Source organism: Mobula birostris, chromosome 23 (assembly GCF_030028105.1).
Source record: "Mobula birostris isolate sMobBir1 chromosome 23, sMobBir1.hap1, whole genome shotgun sequence".
NCBI lineage: Eukaryota > Metazoa > Chordata > Chondrichthyes > Myliobatiformes > Myliobatidae > Mobula > Mobula birostris.
The window spans coordinates 63648124-63661465 of NC_092392.1; the positions used below are offsets into that span (position 1 = coordinate 63648124).

The 13342-nt window shown below is 43.8% G+C and overlaps 1 protein-coding gene across 3 annotated transcripts in view; it reads right to left on the reverse strand.

Moving 5' to 3' along the window:
• Positions 1–13342, reverse strand: part of washc4 (WASH complex subunit 4) — a 115528-nt gene that overhangs the window by 43670 nt on the left and 58516 nt on the right. For all 3 annotated transcript variants that reach the window (XR_011882965.1, XR_011882964.1, XM_072241680.1), the window contains exons 20-25: positions 13205–13321; positions 12077–12245; positions 11831–11985; positions 10284–10358; positions 10092–10196; positions 4143–4277 (exon numbers count right to left, since the gene is read on the reverse strand). Coding sequence is in view for 1 of the 3 variants with exons in the window: in XM_072241680.1 (XP_072097781.1) it covers positions 4143–4277; positions 10092–10196; positions 10284–10358; positions 11831–11985; positions 12077–12245; positions 13205–13321 (756 nt within the window). In the remaining 2 variants the exon portion in view is untranslated. The remainder of the gene's footprint in view (positions 1–4142; positions 4278–10091; positions 10197–10283; positions 10359–11830; positions 11986–12076; positions 12246–13204; positions 13322–13342) is intronic.

Genomic DNA, 13342 nt, shown 5'->3' on the forward strand with positions numbered 1-13342 from the left:
GGGCACACAGCAAATGGCAGAGAGATGAAGGTGTGAGGGGCACACAGCAAATGGCAGAGAGATGAAGGTGTGAGGGGCACACAGCAAGTGGCCGTGAGATGAAGATGTGAGGGGCACACAGCAAATGGCAGAGAGATGAACGTGTGAGGGGCACACAGCAAATGGCAGAGAGATGAACGTGTGAGGGGCACACAGCAAATGGCAGAGAGATGTAGGTGTGAGGGGCACACAGCAAATGGCAGAGAGATGAAGGTGTGAGGGGCACACAGCAAATGGCAGAGAGATGAACGTGTGAGGGGCACACAGCAAGTGGCCGTGAGATGTAGGTGTGAGGGGCACACAGCAAATGGCGGAGAGATGTAGGTGTGAGGGGCACACAGCAAATGGCAGAGAGATGAACGTGTGAGGGGCACACAGCAAGTGGCGGAGATGAAGATGCGAGGGGCACACAGCAAATGGCGGAGATGAACGTGTGAGGGGCACACAGCAAATGGCGGAGATGAAGGTGTGAGGGGCACACAGCAAATGGCGGAGATGAACGTGTGAGGGGCACACAGCAAATGGCAGAGATGAACGTGTGAGGGGCACACAGCAAATGGCGGAGATGAACGTGTGAGGGGCACACAGCAAATGGCGGAGATGAACGTGTGAGGGGCACACAGCAAATGGCAGAGAGATGAAGGTGTGAGGGGCACACAGCAAATGGCAGAGAGATGAAGGTGTGAGGGGCACACAGCAAATGGCAGAGAGATGAAGGTGTGAGGGGCACACAGCAAATGGCGGAGATGAACGTGTGAGGGGCACACAGCAAATGGCAGAGAGATGAACGTGTGAGGGGCACACAGCAAATGGCGGAGATGAAGGTGTGAGGGGCACACAGCAAATGGCAGAGAGATGCTGAAGGTGTGAAGGGCACACAGCAAATGGCAGAGAGATGAACGTGTGAGGGGCACACAGCAAATGGCAGAGAGATGAAGGTGTGAGGGGCACACAGCAAGTGGCGGAGATGAACGTGTGAGGGGCACACAGCAAATGGCGGAGAGATGAAGGTGTGAGGGGCACACAGCAAATGGCAGAGAGATGAACGTGTGAGGGGCACACAGCAAATGGCAGAGAGATGAACGTGTGAGGGGCACACAGCAAATGGCAGAGAGATGAAGGTGTGAGGGGCACACAGCAAATGGCAGAGAGATGCTGAAGGTGTGAAGGGCACACAGCAAATGGCAGAGAGATGAACGTGTGAGGGGCACACAGCAAGTGGCCGTGAGATGTAGGTGTGAGGGGCACACAGCAAATGGCAGAGAGATGCTGAACGTGTGAAGGGCACACAGCAAATGGCAGAGAGATGAACGTGTGAGGGGCACACAGCAAATGGCAGAGAGATGAACGTGTGAGGGGCACACAGCAAATGGCAGAGAGATGAACGTGTGAGGGGCACACAGCAAATGGCAGAGAGATGAACGTGTGAGGGGCACACAGCAAATGGCGGAGATGAACGTGTGAGGGGCACACAGCAAATGGCGGAGATGAACGTGTGAGGGGCACACAGCAAATGGCGGAGAGATGCTGAAGGTGTGAAGGGCACACAGCAAATGGCGGAGATGAACGTGTGAGGGGCACACAGCAAATGGCGGAGATGAACGTGTGAGGGGCACACAGCAAATGGCGGAGAGATGCTGAAGGTGTGAAGGGCACAATGCCAGGGATCGGATGACATGAACTGTGAATGCCACAAAGGTGCTGACAGCAAGGGCATCTTCCAGGACAGTGATAGATATCGCTGCTTGTCTGAGCTGACACATCAACATTTATTCTTGGTAGCACTGGAGAGTCAGCCTCACACAGTGCCCATTTCCAGACAGTTTAAGAGCAGCCCATCTAAAGTACTAGCCTACAAAGTACCCAGGACATCTTTAGGGAGAGGTGTCTCAGAAAGGCAGCGTCCATTATTAAGGACCTCCAGCTCCCAGGACATGCCCTTTTCTCGCTGTTGCCATTGGGTAGGAGGTACAGAAGCCTGAAGACACACACTCAGCGATTCTTCCCCTCTGCCATCCAATTCCTAAATGGACACTGAACCCTTGGACACTACCTCACTTTTTAAAATATACAAACCCCATTTCCAGAAAAGTTGGGATATTTTCCAAAATGCAATAAAAACAAAAATCTGTGATATGTTAATTCATGTGAACTTTTATTTAACTGACAAAAGTACAAAGATTTTCAATAGTTTTACTGACCAACTTAATTGTATTTTGTAAACATACACAAATTTAGAATTTGATGGCTGCAACACACTCAACAAAGTTGGGACAAGGGCATGTTTACCATTGTGTTATATCACCTTTCCTTTTAATAACACTTTTTAATCGTTTTGGAACTGAGGATACTAATTGTAGTAGATTTGCAATTGGAAATTTTCTCCATTCTTGCTTGATATAAGACTTCAGCTGCTCAACAGTCCGTGGTCACCGTTGTCTGATTCTCTCTTCATGATGCGCCATACATTTTCAATAGGAGATAGATCTGGACTGGCAGCAGGCCAGTCAAGCACACGCACTCTGTGTCTACAAAGCCACGCTGTTGTAGCCTGTGCAGAATGTGGTCTGGCATTGTCCTGCTGAAATAAGGCTGGACGTCCCGGGAAGAGACGTCACCTTAATGGCAACATATGTCTCTCTAAAATCCTAATATACGCCTCAGAGTCAATGGTACCTTCACATACATGCAACTCACCCATGCCGTGGGCACTGATGCACCCCCATACCACCACAAATGCTGGCTTTTGCACCTTTCGTTGATAACAATCTGGATGGTCCTTTTCATCTTTGGCACGGAGAACTCGACGCCCGTTTTTTCCGAAAACTAGCTGAAATGTGGTCTCATCTGACCACAGCACACGGTTCCACAGTCTTTCGGTCCATCTGAGATGAGCTCGGGCCCAGAGAACTCGCCGGCGTTTCTACATAGAGATGATGCATAATACAGTTTCAAGTTGCATTTCTGGATGCAGCGATGGACTGTGTTGAATAACAATGGTTTTCCGAAGTACTCTCGAGCCCAAGTGGCTATAATTTCCACAGTAGGATGCCGGTTTCTTAGGCAGTGCCGCCTGAGGGCTCGAAGATCATGCGCATTCAACAGTGGTTTCCAACCTTGCCCTTTACGCACTGAGATGTCTCTGAATTCTCTGAATCTTTTCACAATATTATGTACTGTAGATGTTGAAAGACCTAAATTCTCTGCAATCTTGCATTGAGAAATGTTCTTTTTGAACTAACAATTCTCTCACAAATTTTGGCACAAAGGGGTAAGCCACGACCCATCCTTGCTTGCAAAGACTGAGCCTTTGATGGACACTACTTTTATACCCAGTCATGATACTTCACCTGCTACCAATTAGCCTGCTTAATGTGGAGTCTTCCAAACCGGTGTTACTTGAATATTCTGTACACTTTTCAATCTTATTTTAACTCTGTCCCAACTTTTGTTGAGTGTGTTGCAGCCATCAAATTCTAAATTTGTGTATGTTTACAAAATACAATTAAGTTGGTCAGTAAAACTATTGAAAATCTTTTCTTTGTACTTTCGTCAGTTAAATAAAGGTTCACGTGAATTAACATATCACAGATTTTTGTTTTTATTGCATTTTGGAAAATATCCCAACTTTTCTGGAAATGGGGTTTGTATATTATTTCTGGTTTTTGTACAATTTTTAATCTAGTCAATATATGTATACAGTAATTTATTTATTATGTTTTTTTTCTTCTATATTATGTATTGCATTGAACTGCTGCTGCTAAGTTAACAAATTTCACAACACATTCCGGTGATAATAAACCCGATTCTGATTCTGAGTTACAGGAAGTACCAGTATGAGGAGTAGAGGCTTGCGTAGGGAATGCAGTCTACTCCCCTCAGTTCCAACGTACTGTGGGTGGCATATTGCCAGACATCAGGTTTTGTGGGGTTTCTGTCTTGTGTGTGAACCTGAGTTCCATATCTTGGGCAATGAGATCTATGGCTCGTTAACAGCCTGAACTTCGACTAGAAACAGAGTCTATCTTGGAACATAGTCTCATCGTTGTACCTGTGTTCAAACAGCCAATTAGATCACAATAGCACTGAAATTCCACTGATACCTTCTGATCATTTTCGTCCTTGGTCTCTTTAAAGAATCGAATGTCTTTGATTAGACGAGACTTGATGTGTTCATCGTACATGAACTGACTGAAGATATAAAATTTCTTCCGCAGAAACTGGTAGGTGAAATTGACCTGGAGGTAAAATTTAAACATGGGAGTTAAAGTAACCACCACTGAAAACTGTAAAAAGTCAAGCGACAGAAAGGTGCTGTTCAGATCCACAGACCAACAAATTGAATATATTGGAGAAGTGAAAAACATTAAATATTTGCAGATGATGGAAATCTGAAATAAAGAGGAATAATGTCAGAAACATTAAGCTGGTCAGGCTGCATTCGTGGGAGGAGAAACAGTTAATGGTTGAAGACCCTTTGTTTGGACTGGGAAAGATTAAGCAAGTTGGTGTTAAAGTTCAGAGACAATGGGAGAGAAATAGGGTAAAGAGAATGTTCTTCAACTCAGAACATTCTCTTTTCACATCTTGCTTGGCCTGTAAACTCATCCAAACACTTTGCTTTTATTACGATTTTGACACTGAGACAGATTCTTAAGGAGCTTTGAAGTAATTGCACAGCCACTTTCATGGACTCTCTAACTCCTGTTTGTTTATTTACTTCCAACGGGATCCCACCACTAAGCACATCTTTCCCTCCCCCCCCCCGCATTCCGCAGGGATCGCTCCCTACACGACTCCCTTGTCCATTCGTCCTCCCCATCCCTCCCCACTGATCTCCCTCCTGGCACTTATCCGTGTAAGCGGAACAAGTGCTACACATGCCCTTACACTTCCTCCCTTACCACCATTCAGGGCCCCAAACAGTCCTTCCAGGTGAGGCGACACTTCACCTGTGAGTCGACTGGGGTGATATACTGCGTCCGGTGCTCCCGATATGGCCTTTTATATATTGGCGAGACCCGACGCAGACTGGGAGACCGCTTTGCTGAACATCTACGCTCTGTCCGCCAGAGAAAGCAGGATCTCCCAGTGGCCACACATTTTAATTCCACATCCCATTCCCATTCTGACATGTCCATCCACGGCCTCCTCTACTGTAAAGATGAAGCCACACTCAGGTTGGAGGAACAACACCTTATATTCCGTCTGGGTAGCCTCCAACCTGATGGCATGAACATCGACTTCTCTAACTTCCGCTAGGCCCCACCTCCCCCTCGTATCCCATCTGTTACTCATTTTTATGCACACATTCTTTCTCTCACTCTCCTTTTTCTCCCTCTGTCCCTCTGAATATACCTCTTGCCCATCCTCTGGATCCCCCCCCACCTTGTCTTTCTTCCCGGACCTCCTGTCCCATGATCCTCTCGTATCCCTTTTGCCAATCACCTGTCCAGCTCTTGGCTCCATCCCTCCCCCTCCTGTCTTCTCCTATCATTTTGGATCTCCCCCTCCCCCTCCAACTTTCAAATCCCTTACTCACTCTTCCTTCAGTTAGTCCTGACGAAGGGTCTCGGCCTGAAACGTCGACTGCACCTCTTCCTACAGATGCTGCCTGGCCTGCTGCGTTCACCAGCAACTTTGATGTGTGTTGCTTGTTTACTTACTTACTTGTATTTGCACGTTAGTTGTTTGTTAGTGTATAGTTTTTCATAAATTCTATTGTATTTCTTTATTTTCCTGTTAATGCCCACAAGAAAATGTATCTCAACATGGTATATGGTGACATACAGGTAACCTGATAATAATTTTACTTTGACTTTGATGCAAGGGAAACTGTTTCCACAGGCCAAGGTATACAGGGTTAGCAATTGAGGACAAAAATTTACACTTACACACACAGACATGTTCTTAAGTCATTGCTGAACATAATCAACAGACACTGAAACTTTCTAAAATTATTTTTTTAGGATTGGGGGCCCAATATCAAGGCCAGCATTTATCAGCCATCTCTAATTGCCCTTGCACTGCTACATTCCTCCTGGTAAAGGGCAAGTGGAGGCCAGTCATTGGGTACAGTATATTTAAAGCAGAGATTGACAGGTTCTTGATTAGTAAAGGTGTAAAAGATTATGGGGAGAAACCAGGAGAATGGGGTTGAGAGGGATAATAAATCAACCGTGTTGGAATGGTGCAGCAGACTCGATGGGTTGATTGGCCTAATTCTTTTCCTATATCTTGTGGTCTAACAGTGACAGAGGTCCCTCATTCTCCAAGAAGGTGACAACTTGGGAGACAGTGAAATGCAAACAAAATGTTTTCAAAAAGACACATTGGCTGGCTGGGTTAGATTAGTATCGGTGCAAAAGAGCATACCCAAGTATCATTTCAGTCTTATTTGACCAAGGGGCACATTTTCGTGCTGTGTTCCTCCATAATTCTATGGGTCAAAGTCAACTTCATTGTCAGATGCACAAGTTCATGTATGCACAGGTACAATTAAAAAAACACGCAGCAGCTTCAAAGATACAAAACGTCAGATAAGCAATATTCACAAGAAATAGATAAATGAATTATACACAAATTGACTGTCAATAAGAGGGCTGAAATGGATGACAAATCCCCAAGGCCTGATGAGATGTCAATCTGCTACAAGAAGCAATGAAGGAGATTACTGGAGCTCATGCAGAGGTAGTTAAACCTTCAATGGTCACAGGCTAGGTACCAGCTGACTAGACATGCAGCAGAGACAGCCACATCTTTATAGTCATGAAAATTTAATGTCAGCAGCAAAGGGCAGGGTAGGATTTGTTCAGGTTTATATAGTCTGGTATGGTCTACATGGGCTTCAGTATGACCTTCGAAAGGATGCCACATTTAATAATCCCACTGGTTTAATCATTTAGAACTTTTGGTTGCAAATTAAATCCAAAATTGGCTTGGTGATTAGTAGAGGGTTGGAAGCCCATGACCAGTGGACCATCAGTATTGCTTATTATATACATTGACAGAGATAAGATTAGTAAGGTGGCATGAGAGCTGATAGCGTAGCTGTTTGGATGCTGATCACTGGCAATCTGGGCAGTACATTGAGAAATGGAACGTAATCCTGATTAGTTCGAGATGATGCACTTTGTTAGGACTAACAGAATGAAAGAGGGGGTTCCAGGGACTCTTGTGTACAAGTCCAAGCAGGAAAGGGGGTAAAGGCAGCACGTGGGATACTTCCTTTCTTTAGGTGGGGCACAGAATCCATGAGCAGGAAGGTTATGCTACCACTTTATGAAACTATGGTTGATCCACAGTTGGATACTGTGCCCACACTACAGGAAGTAACAGGGGCATCTAAGACCACAGGTTAAAGGGCTAAGGTGACAAGCAAGAGGTCAACAGGGAACACAAAAAATGGATTTTCATTTGAAGGTCAGCTGAAATATGGAATGCACTACCTCGGAGGGCAGTGAGGGTAGAGACTCACAACATTCAAATAGTATCCAGACAATCACTCAAATTGGCAAAGCAAAAACCAACAAGCAGAACTAAAACTTGTAGATACAAATTAGATAGATCAGAATCTATTAGAGCAAACGCGGTCTGTGGACTGCAAGACTGTCTGAGATAAACTTGGCAACAAGTGGTATTTCTTTGAAGCTCTTTGGCTCAGTGAACTGGAAGGTCCATTGCAAGTTGCCTTGTGTTTTCTTTAGGGGATGCATAGACAGAATGGGATCAGAGAAACTTGTTGTATAGTGTGAGAACACAAGCAAAAGTCTGCAAGGAACTGATCCTACCCAAAGTGCTCAATTGATCTGGGCTTGTTTCTCCTGCATACAATGAGTAACAAATACAACCTACTAAACTTGAGGTACAAGTAACTCACTGCTTCACTTCCGAGTGGCAAGGGAGAAGAGGAAATAAAAGGGGGCAAGTGTGGGATCTTCTGAAGTCACAACAGGTGCTGTGGGAACAGCAAACTGTACTGACAGTCGTGCAAGAAACAAGCAGAGCATGCAGGAGAGAATAGTTTGCTCAGACTGCTGATGGGTAAAAGAGGGGAAATAAGTCAGAGATAAGAGCCAAACACAGGCAAGCTGGATTAAGTTAGATGGGCATCTCAGTTGACAAGGACTGGTTGGGTCGAAGTGCCTATTTCTGCGTAGTATGACTGAGTTGGGTTGAAGCTGGCAGAAATTGGAATTTTAAGAAGTTCAAATTTGTTGAATGTGAAGGCCGGCAGAGAGAAAGTGAGGAAAAGGAATCCTGTCTTCATGCTCGGTCAGAGCAGAAATAGTGAGGCACAATCACCTGTGGTAATAGCAAATACATGGTAACAGAAATTACATAGGATGCATTCGTAAGGAAAGAATCAGATACAGAGAAACTAGGAGAATGAAATGGAGTTCTTGTAAACAGCAGGGTGAAGCAGGAAAGCAGCATCCATCGTCAAAGACTCCCATCATCCAGGCTATGCTCTGTTCTCGCTGCTATGGGGGAGGTCATACAGGAACCCCAGGACCCACACCACTAGGTTCAGGAACAGTTATTATCCAACCATCAAGCTCTTGAACCAGAGGGGCTTAACTTCACTTACCCAAGCACTGAACTGATCCCACCATCCATGGACTCACTTTAAGGACTCTTCAAATCATGTTCTTGATATTTATTGCTTGTTTATCTATTATTTTGTTTGTTTTTCTTTATTATATTTACAGTTTGTTGTCTTTTACACATTGGCGGTTTGTCCAATTTTATTGGGTGTGGTTTTTCATTGATTCTATTGTGTTTCTTTGTATTTACTGTGAATGCCCACAAAAATGAATCTCCCGTTAGTATATGGTTACATATATGCACTTTGATAATAAATTTACTTTGAACATAGCTGTAAGGAAATCGTGACTGCTAGCCACTCTTGAAATGGACATTTATGAGAAGGAATGGGAGGTCATGGAGCTGAGAACAGCACCACCAATTCAATGGAAATGTCAACTTAAATATTTAAAGAATACAGTTTCTCGACCTCTCAGTATTCAGACTTTCCAGCCATTTATTATTAGCCACCTCCTCAAAACAGGCTACAAAATGTGGTGCAAATTACAGGAAAACCATGAAGATCCACAGGATGGGTAGCACCCAGGACAATGAGGTTATTCATGCACGTGAACTGCACACAAGTTGCCTGCAGCACATGTGAAACCATTCTGACCAACCCGTATCTGAGTAAGAGTTGGGAGCTCTTGCTCAAACAGTGAGCTCCGCATGTGCAGAAAATACTGAAATAGAATTCAATCCTTGAGAGACCAATGAAATATTGCTGAGGTGAGGAAATGCTCAACAAGTGGCAAGCAGTATCCTTGGTATCATCTTAAGTAAACAGTCCCTGCAGTAGTCGTTGAATGAGTGGACAGTACATGAAAACAGAGTTAATATGGGGCTATTTACTCACATGGAGTAAAAACACCACTTACTGGTTCGGCCAAACAGTCATTTTGAAATTTCCACCTCATTCCCCATCTCCACACAGATTTAAAACCAGGTTACCAATGGAAGATTATCAACCCGAAACATTAAGTTTCTCCCTCACAGATGGTGCCAGGCCCATATATTTCTTTCCGAAGTTCCTTTCTTATTTCTGATGTTAAGTATCTGGAATTTCTTGATATTTGATGCATGTGTTAGATCAGGATCTTGCAATTCCTCGCAATCAGCCAGCTAAAGGTATCCAAAACACAAAATACTGTGCAGATGCTGGGGTCAAAGCAACACTCACAACACGCTGGAGGAACTCAGCAGGTCAGGCAGCATCCGTGGAAATGATCAGTCAACGTTTCAGGCCAGAACCCTTCGTCAGGACTGTAGAGGGAAGGGGCAGAGGCCCTATAAGGAAGGTGGGAGGAGGATGGGAAGGAGAAGGCTGGTAGGTTCCAGGTGAAAAACCAGTAAGGGGAAAGATAAAGGGGTGGGGAGGGGAAGCAGGGAGGTGATAGGCAGGAAAGGTGAAGGAGGAATAGGGGAAAACACAAAGGTATCCAACATTTCTGCTAAATCAAACTTACAGTGGTGTTCATGATGCCTGTTCCATGTGTACGGATTGAGTTTGCAACATGCCTAATGTTGATTGTATTCAGATGTTTATTGTGGCTTGTACGCTCAATGAAGATCTGTAAAATGTAATGAAATCAAGTTTCAAACTCAGAAGTAGTTGAAGAAAATTAAATGTCACAACGCGTTCTAAAAATAAATGGTACCTGGTTGTTGAGATTGTACAGATACTTTGAAACAAATATGTGGATATTTCGCATGATCTCCAGAACGTCTAATCCCTGCAAGCAATTTGACATTACATCAGTAAAGAGCGTTAACAATTCACTTGTGCCAACTTTGCCCCTATAAGTAAAAATGTAAGAAATAGGAAGAATGGGACACCACAACTCCTCAGGCCTGTTCATTGTGAATTTGAAAGTTACAGACCAATTCCCATAACCCTTACTTTAGAAATCCATCTTCAGTCATGTTTCTTTTATCCTTTCCAAGTCCATGATCTACAGCTGCACTAAAACTACAGTTCTCCATGTTCCCACTCCCGCAGCTTGTCGACCAGCTGCTTTCAATATTTCCAGGAGAAGCCTGAAGATGTGCACCTTTGGGATGGGGGCGCGGGTAGCCTCTGTGGACCACTTGATTACTGCCAGTGTTGCCAACTGTAATGTTGCATCAGGATAGTTGAGTGCAGCTGTTGGAGGCCTCTGCACTCGGGCGATCGCTCTCTCTCTGCAAGAAGATTCTGCTGGTCCTCGAGTCAAGTGAGCTCAAATAAGCATTGCCTTAGACTTTAGCATTGAAACAGCGATCTGTTGGTCTCCCTCACATTGTGGAAAGGGCAACACCTCTCTGTCCCTTGTTTGTGAAAGGGAGAGTGTAGCATGTCGAATTGTTGGGTGAACAACAGTTTTTGTTGGACTGCAGATCATGGTCTCCCTTTGGGGCTTGCTGTTGTTTGCTTGGTGAGTGTCGATGCTTTTGCTGCTGCTTGTGCATGGGGGGAGGGGAGGGGGCTTGGGGTTCTAAGTTTTTCTGTCATTCATCAGGTTTTTTCCTGCTTCATGGATGCCTGTGAAGAGTAAGAATTTCAGGCTGTATACTGTATACATTCTCTGATACTGAATAGAACAATTATCCATCCAAATATTGATCATACAATAATCATCTCTCCTGGATGTTTAGGATAAAAAAACTGCAAAGCCTTAGAAGTCTAAAGAAATACTGTTTATTAGGGTTACATTGATTTGCATGTATTCTGAGAATGAGCTACCCAGTCCTAGATAAGTTGTTCAACTGTTGTAGAAACTCTAGTTAGCAATTTAAATGATGATCTTAAGAAAATCTTAAAATCAAGATGATCCTGGGCACCATGGGAGCATAGTGGTTAGCACGACGCTATTACAGCTTGGGCCATTGGAATTTGGAGGTCAGTCCTGGTGTCCTCTTTAAGGAGTCTCTGTCTCTGTGGAATGCGTGTGTTTTCTCCGGGTCCTCCAGTTTCGGCCCATAGTCCAAATACATACTGGGTAGGTTAGTTAGTCATTGTAAATTGTCCGCAGATTAGGTTAAGGTCAACTTGGGGTTGTTGGGCGATGCTGGGTGGTGCAGCTTGAGGAGCTGGAAGGGCCTATTCTGCACCACATCTCTAAATCAGTTTCATTCTACACCAGACTCCAGCTATGGATTTCCCACTTATCATTGCAAAATAATAATGGTATACACCACACTTAAAAAAGAACCCCTCAGCACTTACCTGTTCCAAGGTCTGGCTTGGAAGGTGTGCTTCAGTCATCGAGAGACTGTAACGCTGTGTTGCTAAGTTTCTCATTTCACTATAGGTGGCCCAGTCATGGAGAGCCACTGTGGTCAGGTTATAAAAGGTCTTGTCCAGATAGTGAGTCACATATGCTGTTAAACATTGGTGAAATAATTGTATTGATAAACTGTACACATAAAAAAAAACAGTACTCAATAAAGCATAATGCAAAAAGGACCAAACCTTTGACATCAATGAATCGGTTCAAGAAACGTATTGGTTTGATTGAAAAGAAATCTGTCAAATCCTTGATGCCAACTCTGTATGGATTTCGATCATCTAATTTTAAATGAGTGTGCACAGAGAGTCTCAAGTCTTTTTCAATCTCCTTACACAGTTTATCCAAAAGGTGCTGTTAGAAAATGAGTGATTCAGGGAAGATTTGCAATAAGAAAAAAACATCATTAGTTTGCAAATAGAAATTTTAATCTTTGAAGCTTTTGTGAATAATTTTTAATCAGAAAAACATCAAGAAACATAAATTTACTCCTGTCATCCAAATTATAAAACATCGCAGAACCAGGAACCACCTCCAGCAACCACCCTCAAAAAACCTCAAGAATTTCATTGCAATGACAGACGTGGTTCAAGCCCAGAGGCTCCACATTACCAAACTCTGCACGGAACTGGGTGGAAATGGAGACATAGGTCTTCGATGCATGTTCAGCAGTAGATACCCTCCCCCGAAAAAGAAAATACCAATTGCAACACCATCATGGGTGGAGATTACCAGGTAAGTTCCTTGCAATGCAATATCCCAAGTAAATCCTTGAAACCTCAGATCCAAAGTGGAAAAAGATTTGGAATGAGAACCTTGAGATCATGCACTGAGGGCACAGAAGCCTTCATAAGCAGAAGGAGTTCACAAGTCATTGACATTGGAGCATGAAGGATCCCACAGTGGTCTTGTCAGTCACCTCAAAACCCACAAACCAGAATGAAAGCAAGGCACTTTCAGTGTAAAGTCCCTCTTGTCTATCCACAAGAAACAAGCAGCAGGCTAGTTCTATACATTAATAACAAGCACCTACATAATACAACCAAAAGGTACATTAATATTTTACCGTCTGCACATTTCTACCTTATGATTTGTACCCAGACATGGAGCTCCAGAAGAGTTGTTTTGAGCATACAACCCATTTTAGTCATGTCAGTTTTAAAGCCTTGCTGTTTAGAAAAACTTGGCAAGCTTTTCAATTTCCAAGTTTCAGGACTAAAACTGAGGTAGTGTCTCAAGTTCTGAGTTAGAACAAGGTCAGTCAAAATCTATCCTCATAACAATTAAAATAGCATTCGCAATTTTTGCATTACCTCATTCAGCACATCCATGATTTCTTCATCAAAACACTCCAGCAACATGTGTGTGGATTCCAGATGTCTGGTATACATCATGGGTGGGACACAATCTCGCAAAGCACTGAACATGTACTGTTAAGAGAAATATCACAG